The 20951-nt window shown below is 48.2% G+C and overlaps 1 protein-coding gene across 1 annotated transcript in view; it reads left to right on the plus strand.

Moving 5' to 3' along the window:
* Positions 1 to 2578: 2578 nt before the first annotated feature.
* The window catches only part of LOC109872731 (A disintegrin and metalloproteinase with thrombospondin motifs 2-like), a 77209-nt gene continuing 58836 nt past the window's right edge, over positions 2579 to 20951 (plus strand). Inside the window, exons 1-5 of the mRNA XM_031808543.1 lie at positions 2579 to 2649; positions 3168 to 3245; positions 9795 to 10033; positions 13244 to 13384; positions 13435 to 13845. Of these exons, the coding sequence (XP_031664403.1) occupies positions 2579 to 2649; positions 3168 to 3245; positions 9795 to 10033; positions 13244 to 13384; positions 13435 to 13845 (940 nt within the window). The remainder of the gene's footprint in view (positions 2650 to 3167; positions 3246 to 9794; positions 10034 to 13243; positions 13385 to 13434; positions 13846 to 20951) is intronic.

Genomic DNA, 20951 nt, shown 5'->3' on the forward strand with positions numbered 1-20951 from the left:
CAAAGGGCGAGAGACCAGTGGCAGAGCAGGGGAGGGTGTTGTGAGTGTGGTGGTGGGGTTGACAGAGACAAGACAGCGATGAGTCGTCTCCAGGTCTTGATTGGCTCGCTCCGACTGGCAGTTGGACTGAGGGTAGAAACAGGAGGACAGGCTGGCCAACGACCCAATGAGTGAGCAGAACACCTTCCAGAACCGGGACGAGAACTGAGGACCCCGGTCAGAGTCCATGTCCACCGAGAGTCCATGGATCCAGAAAATGTGCTGCACCATGTGCTGGGCCGTCTCTTTGGCACAGGGTAGGTTGGGAAGAGGAATGAAATGGGCGGCTTTGGAAAACAGGTACACTACTGTCAGGATTACAGTGTTGCCAGACGGGAAGAGGCCCGTGACGAAGTCCAGGGATATGTGAGACGAGGAACGGTGAGGGACCGGCAGTGGTTGAAGGAGACCAGCCGGAGCTTGCATAAGAGTCTTGTTCAGATCACAGATCGTGAAGGCGGCAACGGACACAGAGACGTCAGGGACCATGGTAGGTCACCAAAAGTGATGTCGCACAAAGGCCAGGGTCCAACGGGACCTCAATTGGCAGGCAAGCCTGGAGGAGTGGGCCCACTTCAGGGCTGAGAGGCGGACAGCGTCAGGCACAAACATCCGGTTATCTGTGCCCCTGCCGGGGTTCAGCTGGGAACGCTGCGTCTCACGGACATGTTTCTCTATTCTCCAGCTGTGTGCTGTCACCAGGGACGAGGTGGGAAGGATGGTCTCGGGGTCCGAGGGTGTAGTCGTGGGGCTATAAGGGTGTGACAGCATATCCGGCTTAATGTTCTTGGATTCCGGTTGGTAGGAGAGGGAAAAGTTAAACCAGGTGAAAAGCAGGGCCCGCCTAGCTTTGAGGTGATTGGTGGTGCAGAGATATTCCAGGTTCTTGTGGTCCGCCCACACAATGAATGAATGTTCCGCCCCCTCCAACCAGTGCCTCCACTCCTCCATCGCCATCTTCACCGCGAGAAGCTCATGATTCCCCACATCTTAATTCCTTTTTGTGGCATTGAGGCGATAGGAGAAGAAGGCGCAGGTATGTAACTTGAGGTCCAGGGCAGAAGGCTGGGACAGGACAGCCCCCACTCTGACATCTGAAGCACCGGCCTCCACCACAATCTGACGGGTCAGGATGAACCAATATGGGAGCTATGGTGAAGCAGTGCTTGAGGTCCCAGAACGCCCGGTCAGCAGCTGGGGACCACGTGAACTGAACCTTGGCAAAGGTGAGTGCAGACAGGGGGAATGCCAGGGGGCTGTAACCCACGGATAAAGCGGCAATAAAATTTGGCAAATCCCAGAAAACATTGCAGTTGCACTCTGGACGTATGCTTGGGCCTATCCACCACCACTCTCACCTTCCCGGCATCCATCTGTACACTCCCTGCAGCAATGATGTAACCAAGGAAGGGGATGGTGGAGCGATGGAATTCGTGCTTCACTGCTTTCACAAAAAGCTTGTGCTCCAGGAGGCACTGGAGGACCTGTAGGACGTGGAGCATGTGTTCTTGGGCTGAGCGGGAGAAAACGAGGATGTCATTGAGGTAGACGAAGATGAACCGGTTCAACATGTCATGGAGAACATCATTAACCAGGGCCTAGAACACAGCTGAAGCGTTGGACAAATGGCATGATTAGAATAATCCAAATGATTGACTGTAAATGATTAATGAATATGTACAAATCTGCATAAATTGAAATATATATATATATAATTAAAACAGTTCAGCATATTTGTAATGACCGCTGGCCATGTTGAAGGGAGTCTTCGTTCCACAGGTCCAGCTTGGAGAAAACAGTGGCCCCCTGGAGCGGCTTCGAAGGCCAAGGCGATGAGTGGTGACAGGTAGCGGATCTTCACCGTGATCATTGAGGCCCCGGTAGTCGATGCACGGGCACAGGGTTTTGTCCCTCTTCTCCACAAAGAAGAACCCAGCACCGGCGGGGGAGGCAGAAGGACGGATAAACCCTGCAGCTAGGGAGTCCTCGTTGTAGGTATCTAGACCGGACAGAGAATACAATCATCCCCGGGGCGGTGTGGTGCCTGAGAGAAGGTTGATTCCGAAATTATAGGGTCGGTGCAGAGGAAGCGAAGTGGTCCGGGCCTTACTGAAATCCTCTTGGAGGTCCTGGTACTCTGCGGGAATGTAGGAGAGGTCCGGGGCAACTTCCGAGCCCCCAGGAGACGCCCTGGGGCAGGCTGTGCTGACTTTAGGCAATTGGCATGGAAGAACGGGCTCCAGCCCATGATGGCACCAGCAGTCCAGTAAATGAGGGGAATGTGTCGCTGGAGCCAAGAGAATCCCGAAACCACAGGAACCTGAGGAGACTTTATTAGCATAAATTTGATGGGGGTGGTATTAGGAGTGACCCGACCTATGGTGCGCACGCCCAGTGCTCTAACATCCATGGAAATGGAGAGGGGTTGAGTGGGGATGCCCAGCTCGGACGCCAGGGTAGCGTCCATAAAACTTTCATCGGCCCCAGAATTGATGAGTACCCAGAAAGATTTCGACTGGTTCCCCCACAGCAGGATAGGATGGAAAGGGGTGTGAGTAAGGGTAGAGGAAAAGTTATCCGTATTGTCTACCAGAATACTCACCGCAACCGGTGAGCCTGGTCTTTTAGTGGACAGGAGGACAGTAAATGACCAGTAGTCCCACAATACAGGCAACTTTTCGTGTGAAGCCTGTGTAGACATTCAGCTGGAGACAGCCTAGCTCTGCCTAGTTGCATTGGCTTGGGAAGAGGTGAATCGTAGCCTCAGGTTATTTCGGCAATGGAGACGTGGTGGAATCCTTGGGCGGGCAAGTGGAATCGGGCCTCCTCTCCTTCTTACCTTCCCGTAGCCGCCCATCGATCCGGATGGTCAAGGTGATGAGCAAGTCGAGATCCTGCTTGCTGCTTGCTTATCCTTAACTTCCTCCGATACTCCGTGCAGGAACATGTCGAACAGCGATTCCGGGTTCCAGGCACTCTCAGCTGCCAAAGTGTGGAAATCCACCGCATAATCTGCCACACTGTGGTAGTCTGGCCGAAGCTGGTGTAACTTCAGGGCAGCCTCTCTCCCTTACAATGGATCATTGAAAACCTTCTTCATTGAAAATCTCTGCCAAAAACTCCCCCAGACTGAAGCACACGGCTGACTGTTGTTCCCACACTGACGTAGCCCAGGCGAGAGCCTTCCCGGACATCAGCGTGATGAGGTACGTTATCTTTGAGCAGTCCGAGGGGAAGGAGGAGGGCTGCAGCTCGATGATGAGATAACACTGAGCAAGAAACGCCCGATAGGTTCCCGACTCTCCAGCGAAGCATTCCGGGGGAGGTTCTCAGGAAACCGGGGTGACCGGGGAGGCCGCGCTGCTAACAGCCAGGTAACTGAGCGACACCTGGAGGGGGGTGGAGACAAGCACAAAGACAGGTGAAACAGATCAGGGTGTGACAGTATTCGTATTGCATAACGGTAATAAATCGGATTACTTTGAAAAGGGATGAACCATAGTCCTCATATTTCTACGTAATATTACTTGTATTATTATTTGGTGAATGATCTAATGGTAAATGTTATTCACACTACACATAGCATACAGTGTATGTTTGGCCTCTAACTGTGCAGCTCTGAGCTACGGTGAAATCAATCATTTAATGCTAGGAATTTGATTGCAAGATATTAGCTTCTTGTCCCTCAGCCTCTTAAAAATAATTGCACAACAGTTACCTTGGACACATGCAACTTATAGTATTCCTTGTGGTGATGCAAGGCTCACTACCTTGGCTAGACCCATCGGATATGCTTATGGGCCCATAGCGTTCACATGATAATAGGGTCCAATTGAAGATTATATTATGGTCAAATTCCTCTTACACTAATTCTCTATCATCCTCAGCCTAAGTGGATTTTCACCAATCTACAGTATTGATATATAACGCATGCTCAACTCTCAAGTTGAACTTGTTGACTGATGCCAAGGCGGCGGATGTTAACATGAAAGGGAGCACCTGCGGACCAGAAAACTGCAGCCAAGGCAGCACTGGTCCTCACCTGTCCTGTCTGTCAGGTGACTAATATTGGTTGATACTGTATGTGCTTTAGGTTCCTCTCCATGTGTAGGCTATTGTACTGGCCTGTGTGGGACAGTCTTTCATATGTGTAGTAGTTTGTTGCATCATATTGCTTAGATTATCATTTGTGTCAGCTTTGAATTCAATCTAAGCTCCTACACTTTCTGAACTTTAAGAGAAAGCATCCCAAGTCTCCAATGGTTACAGTACTGGTTGATGTGCAGGCCTAAGTGACCACACACACTCAAATGGGCCTACAACTGGGGTAAGATCCATTATTTATCATACAGTATACATAGTATGAACCACCATGTTGTCAACAAAATGCTGTCCTCAATGCTTAAGTTGTACTGTGTATGGCTCAATTTGTGGAAACACTGTAATCACTTATCGTCTTTAATGTTGTGATTCACAGACACACGATGACCACGATTTGAATGCGGCAACTAGGACGGAATGACGTCGAAGGGCACACCAGCGTGTTCTCAACAGAAATCGAGTATGACTGGACATTTGGATATTTGTGACAATGACCTAAAAGGGGTGAAGAAGCACACCAGCACCCCCATTGTGTGTTTATTCCATGGCCAACCATCCCTCTAGCTACCCCATATTCCCAGTGGTGTAAAGTAAAACTACTTTAAAGTTCTGCTTAAGTAGTTTTTTGGGGTATCTCTACTCTACTATTTACATTTTTGCCAACTTTTACTTTTATCTCACTACATTCCTAAAGAAAATAACGCCATTTTTACTCCATACATTCTCCCTGACACCCAAAAGTACTCGTTACATTTTGACAGGAAAATGGTCCAATTCACACACTTACCAACAGAACATCCCTGGTCATCCCTATTGCCTCTGATCTGGCAGACCCATTAAACATAAAATGTAATTTGTAAATTATGTCTGAGTGTTGGAGAGTGCCCCTGGCTATCCATAAATAAAAATAAAATAGTGCCATCTGGTTTGTTTAATACTTTTGATACTTAAGAATATTTATAACCAAATACTTTTAGAATTTTACTCAAGTAGTATTTTACTGGGTGACTTTCACTTTTACTTGAGTCATTTTCTATTAAGGTATCTTTGACTCAAGTATGACAATTTAGTACTTTTTCCACCACTGCTTATTCCACACTATGCCTTTTATACCTCATGGTCCCTCAACTTCAGACACTTTGGAACTCTCCATCTTATCTCTATAAACCCACCCTACCTTCACCCATTTTCCCTATGTTGCTTTTATGCTATACTATTTATGCTACGTTTTGTCACCTGTGTAATGCTGTCTTCCTGCTTATTCTAGGCTTCAAACTGAATGCAGTGCTAAATGTGCAGCTCACAATTGACAGCAGGAACACGGACCATCTAAAATAAGGGTATGTTGCTAATAATCATCAAGCTAGCTGATTTTCAAAAACACTAGCCTATTGTTCATGACACATTGTATATATCTGACTGCTACTAGGATGGTATTCTGTACAAGCTGTACAATTGGGGCAGGTGGGCATCATTTAAAAGCGTATTATATTGCCAACATGGTTAGCCAAGTTATAAAATACGATCTTACAGTGTTTTCCTTTCAAAAGGCACTTCAGACAATCAGATTGTAATTTTGGTGCGCATAGAACAGCATCATGAGTGCATTCAAGTGCATGTTCCATGACAGATTTTCGTCACAATATGACAAACAGGCTCATTCTGTACAGGACAACCCAGGGTATAACACATGTCATCCTTGTAACTGTGGATCAAACATAGTGATTGTAAATATTGATCCTGTGAATGACATGAGTTTTCAAATATGGGAACGTGAAGTGCACACTTGGACACATGGGTGTGTGGTTTGCTTGTACGACATCCAAGTGGCATTTATTATAATCCTCAATGTCTCATCTATCTTTCAGAACACTTCAACTCCTCTTGATGTACAGCATTTACCTCACTCAGACAACAACAAATGTGCAAAATAGCCCAGTTACCAGGATTGATGGGGGCATATTCTTGTCGCTTGCAGTGTTCAAGTTTATAACTGCTGTCAGGCAAAACCAATACTGTGCTGTGAAGCGGAGAACTGGAGCTCTAACATCATGAACAGCATGTTACTGTACAGCCACTGCGTCCATTTTCAACCTGTATATGGGATGACAGGGGCTGTGAGTAGAATGGCAACAGCAAAATATTCCTACATATGCCATTGGGGTTCAATATCATGAAAATAATGACCATCTCTTTTTCCAAACTCACTTTGCAACAGTTCTACTAACATACTGTTAGAGGCAGTCAGACAATTGGCCAAGGTGTAAAATATTCTTCATAAGAAATGCTAAGAATTGTATTCCCTCATGTTGTTAAGCTGGCAAGGTGCTTAGCTGTACATTTAGATGACGTTGTGTGGTAATGTGTGTTTTTTGGCTTTGGTATATGATACCGCACACAGAGATCTGGGATATACTGTACACTAGACTAGACAGACACCAGCCCCTCTTGTGGCAGGATGAGACACATGAGGTCCTGCAAATCATATGGTGGCTTATGGCATGGTGTTCTCATTGGTTGTAGCTCTTCATTGTGTAATAAGGTGGTTTGATGAACCACGCTGGTATAATGACTAACCGTTCCTGAGACCTGTAGACTTAAGTTAACTCCATGAGCAAATGCCACGGCTGTCACACCCTGACCATAGTTTGCTTTGTATGTTTCTATGTTTTGTTTGGACAGGGTGTGATCTGAGTGGGCATTCTATGTTGTGTGTCTAGTTTGTCTGTTTCTGTGTTTGGCCTGATATGGTTCTCAATCAGAGGCAGGTGTTAGTCATTGTCTCTGATTGGGAACCATATTTAGGTAGCCTGTTTGGTGTTGGGGTTTGTGGGGGATTGTTCCTGTGTTTGTGCTTGTGCCACATGGGACTGGTTTCGGGTTTTCACTTTGTTGTTTTGGTTATGTTTTCTAATTAAAAATCCATGGACAACTACCGCGCTGCATTTTGGTCCGCCTCTCCTTCAACAGAAGAATCCCGTGACAACGGCTTTAGCTTAGCAGGCTAACATAGCTGTGGCACTGAGACAACCTGGGGTTCTTAGAATTTTGTAAGGCTGGAAAGCCTGCAATTTTTGAATAAAGAGAAACACCTAAAAAAATCATTATTGTGCAATTTATAGGCTACATTGAGGTTTAGTGCATAAGCCTAAGCTTTAGGGCTTAACTGTACGCACGCCAAATAGCCTACACAGCCAATCGCCAAATTATGCTTTTGGGAACGGGCAGAAAAAGTTAACATCATTCCATGGAGGCAAAAATTACATTGTTGAAGTTTATTTCTGTCACACCCTGATCTGTTTCACCTGTCCTTGTGCTTGTCTCCACCCCCTCCAGGTGTCACCCATCTTCCCCATTATTCCCTGGGTATTCATACCACTTTATTTTAAGAATGTGAAATGTCAGAATAATAGTGGAGTATTATGTATTGCAGCTCTTAGTTCTTTCATCACATTCCTAGTGGGCCAGAAGTTTACATACACTCAATTAGTATTTAGTAGTATTGCCTTTAAATTGTTTAACTTGGGTCAAATGTTTCGGGTAGCCTTCCACAAGCAATAAGTTGGGTGAATTTTGGCCCATTCCTCCTGACAGAGCTATTGTAACTGAGTCAGGTTTGTAGGCCTCCTTGCTCACACACGCTTTTTCAGTTCTGCCCACAGATTTTCTATTGGATTGAGGTCAGGGCTTTGTGATGGTCACTCCAATACCTTGAATTTGCTGTCCTTAAGCCATTTTGAAACAAATTTGGAAGTATGCTTGTCCATTTGGAAGACCCATTTGCGAGTAAGCTTTAACTTCCTGACTGATGTCTTGAGATGTTGCTTCAATATATCCACTTAATTTTCACTCCTCGTGATGCCATCTATTTTGATAAGTGCACCAGTCCCTCCTCCAGCAAAGCACCTCCACAACATGATGCTGCCACCCCTGTGCTTCACGGTTGGGATGGTGTTCTTCGGCTTGCAAGCCTCCCCCTTTTTCCTCCAAACATAACGATGGTCATTATGGCCTAACAATTCTATTTGTGTTTCATCAGACCAGAGAACATTTCTCCAAAAAGGACGAGCTTTGTCCCCATGTGCAGTTGCAAACCATAGTCTGGTTTTTTGATGGCGGTTTTGGAGCAGTGGTTTCTTCCTTGCTGAGCAGCCTTTCAGATGATGTCGATATAGGACTCGTTTTACTGTGGATATAGATATTTGGAAATTGCTCCCAAGGATGAACAAGATTTGTGGAGTTTGTCTGAGGTCTGGAGTTTGTCTGAGGTCTGTAACGTTCTTCCTCGGGCGAAAGAGAGGAGGACCAAAATGCAGCGTGATGATTATCCATTTTAATAGAATACTTAAACCGACAAAATTAACGAAGACGAAACAACCCCGTAACGTGAACACAAACACAGGAACACTGGAAACAGGAACAATCACCCACACCCCACAATACAAAACAGGCTACCTAAATATGGTTCCCAATCAGAGACAACAACTAACACCTGCCTTTGATTGAGAACCATATCAGGCCAAACACATCGAAACAGACAAACTAGACATACAACATAGAATGCCCACTCATATCACACCCTGACCAACCAAAACATAGAAACAAACAGCGCAAACAAACACCCCCCCCCCCCCCAAGGTGCGGACTCCGGCTGCTAAACCTAAACCTGTAGGGGAGGGTCTGGGTGGGCATCTGTCCGCGGTGGCGGCTCTGGCGCGGGACGTGGACCCCACTCCGCCATAGTCATTACCCTCTTCTTTGGCCTCTTTAGAGCGGCGACCCTCGCCTCCGATCTTGGACAGAGGACCCTAAAGAAAGGCCCCACTGGACTGAGGAGCGCCTCTGGACTGAGGGACGCCTCTGGACTGAGGGGCAGCTCCGGACTGAGGGAAAGCTCCGGACGGAGGGGCAGCTCTGGAAGGAGGGGCAGCACCGGACTGAGAGGCAGCTCCAGACTGAGGCAGCTCCGGACTGAGGGGCAGCTCCGGACTGAGGGGCAGCTCGGACCGAGGGGCAGCTCAGGACCGAGGGGCAGCTCAGGACGGAGGGGCAGCTCAGGACCGAGGGGCAGCTCCGGACTGAGGGGCAGCTCCGGACTGAAGGGCAGCTCCGGAAGGAAGGGCAGGCTGACTGACGGCTCTGGCAGTTCCCGGCTGACTGACGGCTCTGGCAGCTCCCGGCTGACTGATGGCTCTGGCAGCTCCCGGCTGAAGGGCGAATCTGGCAGCGCCGACGTGACGGACGGCTCTGGCAGCTCCTGGCTGGCTGACGGCCCTGGAAGGGCTGACTGATGGCTCTGGCAGCTCCCGGCTGACTGACGGCTCTGTCAGCTCCCGGCTGACTGACGGCTATGTCAGCTCCCGGCTGACTGACGGCTCTGGCAGCTCCCGGTTGACTGACGGCTCTGGCAGCTCCCGGCTGACTGACGGCTCTGGCAGCTCCCGGCTGACTGACGTCTCTGGCAGCTCCCGGCTGACTGACGGCTCTGGCAGCTCCCGGCTGACTGACGGCTCTGGCAGCTCCCGGCTGACTGACGGCTCTGACAGCTCCCGGCTGACTGACGGCTCTGTCAGCTCCCGGCTGACTGACGGCTCTGTCAGATCCCGGCTGACTGACGGCTCTGGCTGCTCCCGGCTGACTGACGGCTCTGGCAGCTCCTGGCTGACTGACGGCCCTGGAAGCTCCCGGCTGACTGACGGATCTGGCAGCTCCCGGCTGACTGACGGCTCTGTCAGCTCCCGGGTGACTGACGGCTCTGTCAGCTCCCGGCTGACTGACTGCTCTGGCAGCTCCCGGCTGACTGACGGAACTGGAAGCTCTCGGTTGACTGACGGCTCTGGCAGCTCCCGGCTGACTGACGGCTCTGTCAGCTCCCGGCTGACTGACGGCTCTGGCAGCTCCCGGCTGACTGACAGCTCTGGCAACTCCCAGCTGACTGACGGCTCTGGCAGCTCCCGGCTGAAGGGCGATTCTGGCAGCGCCGACTTGACGGACGGCTCTGGCAGCTCTCGGTTGACTGACGGCTCTGGCAGCTCCCGGCTGACTGACGGCTCTGTCAGCTCCCGGCTGACTGACGGCTCTGGCAGCTCCCGGCTGACTGACGGCTCTGGCAACTCCCAGCTGACTGACGGCTCTGGCAGCTCCCGGCTGAAGGGCGATTCTGGCAGCGCCGACGTGACGGACGGCTCTGGCAGCTCCTGGCTGGCTGACGGCCCTGGAAGCTTTCGGCTGACTGATGGCTCTGGCAGCTCCCGGCTGACTGACGGCTCTGGCAGCTCCCGGCTGACTGACGGCTCTGGCAGCTCCCGGCTGACTGACGGCTCTGGCAGCTCCCGGCTGACTGACGGCCCTGGAAGCTCTCGGGTGACTGATGGCTCTGGCAGCTCCCGGCTGACTGACGGCTCTGTCAGCTCCCGGCTGACTGACGGCTCTGGCAGCTCCCGGCTGACTGACGGCTCTGGCAACTCCCGGCTGACTGACGGCCCTGGAAGCTCTCGGCTGACTGATGGCTCTGGCAGCTCCCGGCTGACTGACGGCTCTGGCAGCTCCCGGCTGACTGACGGCTCTGGCAGCTCCCAGCTGACTGACGGCTCTGGCAGCTCCCGGCTGACTGACGGCTCTGGCAGCTCCCGGCTGACTGACGGCCCTGGAAGCTCGGCTGACTGACGGCTCTGGCAGCTCCTGGCTGACTGACGGCTCAGGACAGACTGGCGGCTCTGGCAGCACAGGACAGACGGGAGACTCTGGCAGCTCAGGACAGATGAGAGACTCTGGCAGCGCTGGAGAGGAGGAAGGCTCTAACAGCACTGGACACGTGGGAGCACTTGTAGGCAGAAGACGGAGAGACAGCCTGTGCGGGGGCTGCCACCGGAGGGCTGGTACATGGAGGTGGCACCGGATAGTCTGGACCGTGAAAGCGCACAGGAGGTCTCGAGCACAGAGCCTGCCCAACCTTACCTGGTTGAATGCTCCCCGTAGCCAGACCAATGCGGCGAGGTGGCATAGCCCGCAATGGGCTATGCTGGCGAACTGGGGACACCATGCGTAAGGCTGGTGCCATGTACACCGGCCCGAGGAGACGCACTGGAGACCAGATGCGCTGAGCCGGCTTCATGGCACCTGGCTCGATGCCCACTCTAGCCCGGCCTATACGAGGCGCTGCAATGTACCGCACCGGGCTATGCACACACACCACGCCTCACAGCATAACACGGTACCTGCCCGGGCCGTCTCTCTCTCCGGTAAGCACGGGAAGTTGGCGCAGGTCTCCTACCTGCCTTCGCCACACTCCCCGTGTGCCCCCCTCCAATACATTTTTGGGTCTGCCTCTCGGGCTTCCAGCCCCGCTGCCGTGCTGCCTCCTCATACCGCCGCCTCTCCGCTTTCGCTGCCTCCAGCTCAGCCTTGGGGCGGCGATATTCTCCAGCCTGTGCCCATGGTCCCTTGCCGTCCAGAATCTCCTCCCAAGTCCAGGAGTCCTGCGATCGCTGCTGCTTTCCGTTACCACGCTGCTTGGTCCTTTGGTGGTGGGTGATTCTGGAACATTCTTCGTCTGGCGAAAGAGAGGAGGACCAAAATGCAGCATGATGATTATCCATTTTAATAGAATACTTGAACAACGAACAAAAAACAATAAACTGACTAAATGAACGAAGACAAAACAGTCCCGTAACGTGAACACAAACACAGGAACACTGGAAACAGGAACAATCACCCACACCCCACAATACAAAACAGGCTACCTAAATATGGTTCCCAATCAGAGACAACGACTAACACCTGCCTCTGATTGAGAACCATATCAGGCCAAACACATCGAAACAGACAACCTAGACATACAACATAGAATGCCCACTCATATCACACCCTGACCAACCAAAACATAGAAACAAACAACGCAAACTATGGTCAGAGTGTGACAAGGTCTTGGCTTTTTCTGAGGTCTATGTCGATATAGGACTCGTTTTACTGTGGATATAGATACTTTTGTACCTGTTTCCTCCAGCATCTTCACAAGATCCTTGTGAAATAATCTGTCTGTAAACAATTATTGGAAAAATTACTTGTGTCTTACACAAAGTAGATGTCCTAACCAACTTGACAAAACTGTAGTTTGTTAACATGAAATTTGTGGAGTGGTTGAAAACTAGTTTTAATGACTCCAACCTAAGTATATGTAAACTTCCAACATCAACCGTATTCCCTATCCGGCCCGGAGACCAAGACCATGGAGGAATATACTGAGGACTCTCTGTCTGCAGGGACCCTGCATCCGTGCATCGACTACCAGGGGCCTTAATGACATAACGATCAAGAATCGTTACCCTCTACCACTCCTCTCCTCGGATTTCAAACCTCTTCAGGGGGCTACCATCTTCTCCAAGCTGGATCTTCGGAATGCCTACCACCTGGTTCGGACACACGAAGGGGATGAGTGGAAGACAGCCTTCAACACTGCCAGTGGACATTATGAGTATCTGGTCATGCCATTTTGGAATCACCAACACCTCCGCAGTCTTCTAGGCCCTGGTAAACGATGTGCTCCGGGACATGTTAAATAATTTCATGTTTGTCTACCTCGAAGACATCCTGTTTTTTTCCCGTTCTGCCCAAGAACATGTCCTCCATGTTTGACAAGTCCTTCAACGCCTCCTGGAGAACCAGTTATTTGTGAAAGCGGAGAAATGCGAGTTCCACTGTTCTACCCTCTCCTTTCAGGGATATGTCATCGCTAAAGGAAATGTCTAGATGGACCCGGAAAAGATGAAAGCAGTAGTGGATTGGCCCCAACCTACGTCCAGGGTGCAGCTACAATGTTTCCTGGGGTTTGCCCATTTCTACCGGTGTTTCATTTGTGGATAAAGCACCCTGGCGGCCCCCCTCTCGGCACTCACCTCTCCCAAGGTACCGTTCACATGGTCCCCAGTGGTTGACAGAGCATTTGTGGACCTGAAGCATCGGTTCACTACAGTCCCATCCTGTCAGTTGGTGGTTGAAGTCGACGCTTCTGGCGTTAGAGTGGGGGATATCCTGTCCCTGCAATCCGCCCAGGACCAAAAGCTCCTTCCCTGTGCCTTTCGTTCCCATCATCTCAACTCTGCAGAAAGAAAATACAGCGTGGGTAACCGAGACCTCCTGTCGGTCAAGATGGCACTGGAGGAGTGGAAACACTGGCTGGAGGGAGCAGAACAGATATTTGGAATATCTCCGCACAGCCAAGACTCCTTAACTCCAGGAAAGCCCGGTGGGCTCTGTTATTCACCAGGTTCAACTTCACTATTTTCTATCATCCAGGGTCGAAGACTGTTAAACCTGACGTCCCCTTTCACCTGTACAGTCCCGCTGCCATATCCTCTGACTCCGAGACCATCCTCCCTACCTCATACCGTGCGGCTGCTGTCGGCTGGGGTATTGAGACCCTGGTCTGCAAGTCACAACGTTCCCAGCCTTCCCCTGGAGGGGGCCCGGCTAACCAGTTGTTCATCCCTAATTCACACCGGTCCTGGAATGGGCTCATTCCTCCAGGCTTACCTGTCATCCGGGTTCCCGTCAAACCCTGGCCTTCCGACAACGTTTCTGGTGGCCCACAATGGTTCCTGACGCCTCTGCCGTCATCGCCGCATGCACCGTTTGTGCTCAGAATAATACTCAGCGGCAAGCCCCTTCCAGCCTCCTTCAGCCACTACCTGTCCCTCATCATCCCTGGTCCCATATGTCCCTGGATTTTGTCACTGGACTCCCTCCATCTGATTGCAACACCATCATTCTGACAGTAGTGGATCGGTTTTCCAAGGCCGCCCATTTCATCTCTCTGCCAAAGAGACGGCCCAGCTCATAGTGCAGCACGTCTTCAGGTTCCACGGACTCCCAGTGGACATGGTCTCCGACCGGGGTCCTCAGTTCTAGAAGGCGTTCTGCACCCTTATTGGGTCGTCGGCCAGCCTGACCAGCAAACCAAGACCTGGAAACAACCTTAAGATGCCTCATCTCGAGCAACCCCACTACCTGGAGCCGACAACTGGTCTGGGTGGAGTTTTCCCGGAACACTCTATCCTGTTCGGCCATGGGACTCACCCCATTGAGCACTCGAAAGGGGAATCAGCCTCCGCTCTTCCCAGAACAAGAGCAGAAAGTCAACATACCCTCGGCCCAGATGTTTGTCCGCTGATGTCGGCGTACCTGGAGAAGAGCCCGGGCGGCACTTCTCAAAACGAACTACAAGTATTGTCAACAAGCAGATCGCCGCCGGACTTCAGCTCCTTGCTATCGCATTGCACAGAGGGTATGGCTATCCACACGGGACCTGCCCCTTCGGGTGGAGTCCCGCAAACCTTCCCCCCCATTTCATTAGCCTTTTCCCCATCTCTAGAGTCCTTAGTTCCACTGCTGTCTGTCTTTTGTTACCCCGTACCATCCATAATAACCCTACGTTCCATGTGTCTAGGATTAAGCCCGTGTCTCACAGCCCTTTGTCTTCTGTTTCCAGGCCCACCCCTTCACACCGTGTCATCGATGTCCATCCGTCATAAACAGTGCGACGCCTCCTGATTGTTCGACCACGAGGCAGTGGTTTCCAGTACCTGGTTGACTGGGAGGGTTATGGCCCTGAGGAGATGTGCTGGCCTTGTTATGATCTTTTGCCTGTCCACGATCATTCTCTTGCCTGCCCCTTGGATACTAATAAATATCAGACACTCGAACCATCTGCCTCCCATATCTGCATCTTGGTCTCGCCCTGTGCCCTTATAAATTCAATAAGACAAAAGCTGCATAAGGAGAGTTGAAAATAAAGAGAAGGGAGGGACAGAAAAGTAATGTTTGGAAAATATTTGGTGAAGTTGTAAAGGAGAATGATAATTATTTGTGGTGATTGTGAGGTGCTATAGAAATTTGAGTCACAAGATGGGACTTTGAATAGGCATATGGCATGTCAAGGGATGTTTAGATGAGTTAACTGGAAACTGAAATGTGGACACTGACTGTAGGTCTATAACCTCTCTCATAGCCTTAATAATAACTCCTACAGAATTAAGCATTTTTTGCAGTAAAATTATACACCAAATGTAGGCAAAATTTGGTCTTGGGAACAGGAGTGGAGAAATGTATTTCTGCATCTCGAGAGAATGCAATGCTCAGTTCTATTTTGGTATTTTATTAGGATCCCCATTAGCTGTTGCAAAAGCAGCAGCTACTCTTCCTGGGACCACACAAAACATGACATAATACAGAACATTAATAGTCAAGGACAGAACTACATCAATTTAAAAAAAGGCACAAGTAGCCTACATATTAGTGTATATACACACAAACTATCTAGGTGAAATAGGGGAGAGGCGTTGTGCCTTGAGGTGTTGCTTTATCTGTTTTTTGAAACCAGGTTTGATGTTCACTTGTGCTATATGAGATGGAAGGGAGTTCCGTGCAATAATGACTCTATATAATACTGTATGCTTTCTTGAATTGGTTCTGTATTTGGGGACTGTTATATAGACCCCTAGTGGATTGTCTGGTGGGGTAAGTGTGTGTGTGTAAGAGCTGTGTGTAAGTTGACTATGCAAACGATTTGGGATATTCAACGCATGAATGTTTCTTTAAAAAATAAGAAGTGATGCAGTCAGTCTCTCCTCAATTCTTACCCAAGGTAGACTGGCATGCATTGTATATATATCAGCCGTCTGATTACAATGAAGAGCAAGACATGCCACTCTGCTCTAGGCCAGCTTCAGCTTAATTAGGTATTTCCTTACAGCACCCGACCACACAACTGGACAATAATTGAGATAAGACAAAACTAGAACCTGCTGGACTTGCTTTTTTGAGTGTGGTGTCAAGAAAAGCAGAGCATCTCTTTATCACGGAAAGGCCTCTCCCCATCTTTACAACAATTCAAACTATGTAGTTTGACCATGACAGTTTACAATCTAAGGTAACACCGAGTAATTTAGTTTCTTCAACTTGTTCAACAGCCACATCATGCATTACCAGATTCAGCTGAGGTCAAGAACTTAAGGAATGATTTTGTACCAAATACAACGCTCTCAGTTTTAGAAATGTTCAGGACCAGTTTATTACTGGCCACCCATGCCAAAACAGACCAACTCTCAAGGGTTGCAGTGACTTTATTAGCTGTGGTTGCTGATGCGTATATGATTGAATCATCAGCATACATAGACATTCATGCTTTGTTTAATGCCAGTGGCAGGACATTGGTAAAAATAGAAAATAGTAGAGTCCCTAGAGAGCTGCCCTGCTGTACACCACACTTTACATGTTGGACATTAACTTCTTATGATATAGGGTACGGTTGCGTCCCACTTGGGCAAAAGCCAGGGAAAATGCAGCGCGGCAAATTTTAAATAATGATATAAAAATCTAGCTTTCATTAAATCACACATGTAAGATACTCAATTAAAGCTACACTCGTTGTGAATCCAGCCAACATGTCAGATTTTTAAAAGGCTTTTCGGCGAAAGCATAAGAAGCTATTATCTAATGATAGCACAACAGTAAACATAGAAGGTAGCATATTTCAACCCTGCAGGCGCCTCACAAAATGCAGAAATAAAATATAAAACATGCCTTACCTTTGACGAGCTTCTTTTGTTGGCACTTCAATATGTCCCATAAACATCACAATTGGTCCTTTTGTTCGTTTAATTCCGTCCATACACAGTGGGGAGAACAAGTATTTGATACACTGCCGATTTTGCAGGTTTTCCTACTTACAAAGCATGTAGAGGTCTGTAATTTCTATCATAGGTACACTTCAACTGTGAGAGACGGAATCTAAAACAAAAATCCAGAAAATCACATTGTATGATTTTTAAGTAATTAATTTGCATTTTATTGCATGACATAAGTATTTGATACATCAGAAAAGCAGAACTTACTATTTAGTACAGAAACCTTTGTTTGCAATTACAGAGATCATACGTTTCCTGTAGTTCTTGACCAGGTTTGCTCTCACTGCAGCAGGGATTTTGTCCCCCTCCTCCATACAGACCTTCTCCAGATCCTTCAGGTTTCGGGGCTGTCGCTGGGCAATATGGATTTTCAGCTCCCTCCAAAGATTTTCTATTGGGTTCAGGTCTGGAGACTGGGTAGGCCAGTCCCCTTTGCAGAAAAGCATCCCCAAAGAATGATGTTTCCACCTCCATGCTCCACGGTTGGGATGGTGTTCTTGGGGTAGTACTCATCCTTCTTCTTCCTCCAAATACGGCGAGTGGAGTTTAGACCAAAAAGCTATATTTTTGTCTCATCAGACCACATGACCTTCTCCCATTCCTCCTCTGGGTCATCCAGATGGTCATTGGCAAACTTCAGACGGGCCTGGACATGCGCTGGCTTGAGCAAGGGGAACTTGCGTGCGCTGCAGGATTTTAATCCATGACGGCGTAGTGTGTTACTAATAGTTTTCTTTGAGACTGTGGTCCCAGCTCTCTTCAGGTCATTGACCAGGTCCTGCCATGTAGTTCTGGGCTGATCCCTCACCTTCCTCATGATCATTGATGCCCCACGAGGTGAGATCTTGCATGGAGCCCCAGACCGAGGGTGATTGAACGTCATCTTGAACTTCTACAATTTTCTAATAATTGCACCAAAAGTTGTTGCCTTCTCACCAAGCTGCTTGCCTATTGTCCTGTAGCCCATCCCAGCCTTGTGCAGGTCTACAATTTGATCCCTGATGTCCTTACACAGCTCTCTGGTCTTGGCCATTGTGGAGAGGTTGGAGTCTGTTTGATTGAGTGTGTGGACAGGTCTTTTATACAGGTAACGAGTTCAAACAGGTGCAGTTAATACAGGCAATGAGTGGAGAACAGGAGGGCTTCTTAAATAAAAACTAACAGGTCTGTGAGAGCCGGAATTCTTACTGGTTGGTAGGTGATCAAATACTTATGTCATGCAATAAAATGCAAATTAATTACTTAAAAATCATACAATGTGATTTTCTGGATTTTTGGATTCCGTCTCTCACAGTTGAAGTGTACCTATGATAAAAATTACAGACCTCTACATGCTTTGTAAGTAGGAAAACCCTCAAAATCGGCAGTGTATCAAATACTTGTTCTCCCTCTGTATATCCAAAATGTCAATTTATTTGGCGCGTTTGATCCAGAAAAAAAACAGCTTCCAAAACGCGCAATGTCACTACAAAATATTTCAAAAGTTGCCTATAAACTTTGCCAAAATATTTCTAACTACTTTTGTAATACAACTTTAGGTATTTTTAAACGTTAATAATCGATCAAATTGAAGACGGGTCTATCTGTGTTCAATACAGGAACACAACAAACCAAGCTACTTTTCACGTCTTGCGCAACTCTCAACAGTGTTACGCAGTTCCTAGATGGCCTACTTCTTCATTGCACAAATGAATAACCTCAACCAAATTCCAAAGACTGGTGACATGCAGTGGAAGCAGGAGGAACTGAAAACAAGTTCCTAAGAAATATTGTTTGCCATTCAACACCAAAGCTCAAGCTCATCATTAAGCTTGAGGCCCTGGGTCTGAACCCCACCCTTTGTAATTGGGGTCCTGGTCTTCCTGACGGGCCGCTCCTAGGTGGTGAAGGTAGGAAACAACATCTCCACTTCACTGATCCTCAACACTGGGGCCCCACAAGGGTGCGTGCTCAGCCCCCTCCTGTACTCCTTGTTCACCCATGACTGCGTGGCCATGCACACCTCCAACTCAATCACCAAGTTTGCAGATGACACAACAGTAGTAGGCTTGATTACCAACAACGATGAGACAGCCTATAGGGAGAAAGTGAGGGCTCTGGGAGTGTGGTGTCAGGAGAATAACCTTTCGCTCAACGTCAACAAAACAAAGGTGCCACTAGAGATCTTGATTCAAGTCCAGGCTCTGTCGCAGCTGGCCGAGATCGGGAGACCCATGGGGCGGCGCACAATTTGCCCAGCATCGTCCGAGTTAGTGAGGGTTTGGAGCTGTAGCGACTCCTGTGGTGGGAGGATGCAGGCACTCTGACACGGTTCCCAGGTGTATGGTGCTTCCTCCGACACATTGGTGTGACTGGCTTCCGGGTTAAGCAGGCATTGTGTCAAGTAGCAGTGCAGCTTGGATGGGTCATGTTTCGGAGGATGCATGGCTCTCAACCTTTGCCTCTCCCGAGTCCGTACGGGAGTTGCAGCGATGAGACAAGACTAACTACCAATTGGATACCATGACATTAAAAATTTGTAAAAAAACAACAACAAAAATCAAAGGAGATTATCATGGACTTCAGGAAAGAGCAGAGGGGCCCCCCTACCCACATCGACGGGACAGCAGTGGAGAAGGTGGAAAGTTATATCACTGACAAACTGAAATGGTCCACACACACAGACAAACTCAGGAAGCGGAAGAAATGTAGCTTGTCACCTAAAGCCCTCACAAACCTTTACAGGATGCTTACAATATAGAGCATCCTGTCGGGCTATATCCCCACCTGGTATGGCAACTGCACCGCCCACAACCGCAGGGCTCTCCGGAGGGTGGTGGGATCTGCCCAACACATCAGCAGGGGGAAACTCCCTGCCCTCCAGGACCTACAGCACCCAATGTCAAAGGAAGGCCAAAAAGATAATCAAGGGCTATAACCACCCGAGCCACTACTTGTTTACCACGCTTTCAATCAGAAGGCGGGGTCAGTACAGGTGCATCAAAGCTGGAACCGAGAGACTGAAAAACATATTTTATCTCAAGGCCATCAGACTGTTAAATAGCCTTCACTAGCACAGAGGCTACTGCCTACATACACAGACTTGAAATCACTGGCCACTTTAATAAATGGACACTAGTCACTTTAATAATGTCACTATAATGTTTACATATCTTGCATTACTCATCTCATATGCATATACTGTATTCTATACTATCTACTGTATCTTAGTCTATGCCACTTTGACATTGCTCAGATATATATTTATATATTCTTAATTCCATTCCTTTACTTAGATTTGTGTGAATTAGGTATTTGTTGTGAAATTGTTAGATATTACTTGTTAGATATTGCTGCACTGTCAGAACTAGAAAAACAAGCATTTCGCTATCCCCCAAATAACATCTGCTAAACACGTGTATGTGACCAATACAACTTGATTTGATTTGACCTGAGGACAAACACCTTACTCTAGGCTCAGATGAAAGATATGACAGATAGGAGTGGCTATAGAGTCAGCGACCATCCTCGGTAGCTTTCCATCTAAGTTGCCAATACCAGGACGTTTGTCATTATTGATCGATAGCAATAATTTTCCCACCTCTCCCACACTAACTTTACAAAATTCAAACTGGCAATGCTATTATTTCATTATTAGTTTTTTTATGCATGAGTGCGATGGCTCACTAGTCGTTGTTGGCATTTCCTGCCTAAGTTTGCCCACTTTGCCAATGAAGTAATCATGAAAAGAATTGGCAACATCAAATAGTTTTGTGATGAATAAGCCACCTGATTCGATGAAAAATTGAGTTGAATTTGTCTTTCTGTCCATAATTTCATTTAAAGTACTCCAAAGTTGTTGTTTTTTCCATCATTCTTTATGTCATTGATCTTGGCTTCATAATGCGGTTTCTTCTTCTTTTTGTTGAGTTAAGTCACGTAATTTCTCTGTCAGATCTGCAGCCAGACTTATTAGCCACTCCTTTTGCTTATCTCTTTCAGCAATACAGTTTTTCAATTCCTTAACAGTTCTAACAGTCCGTTTCTTAGGTACATTTTTTATCAATAATTAGAAGAAGCAATTTTATAAATCCATCAAGTGCAGCATCTGGATGCTCCTTATTAATCACATCAGACCAACAAATATTT

Source organism: Oncorhynchus kisutch, linkage group LG28 (genome assembly GCF_002021735.2).
Source record: "Oncorhynchus kisutch isolate 150728-3 linkage group LG28, Okis_V2, whole genome shotgun sequence".
Lineage (NCBI taxonomy): Eukaryota > Metazoa > Chordata > Actinopteri > Salmoniformes > Salmonidae > Oncorhynchus > Oncorhynchus kisutch.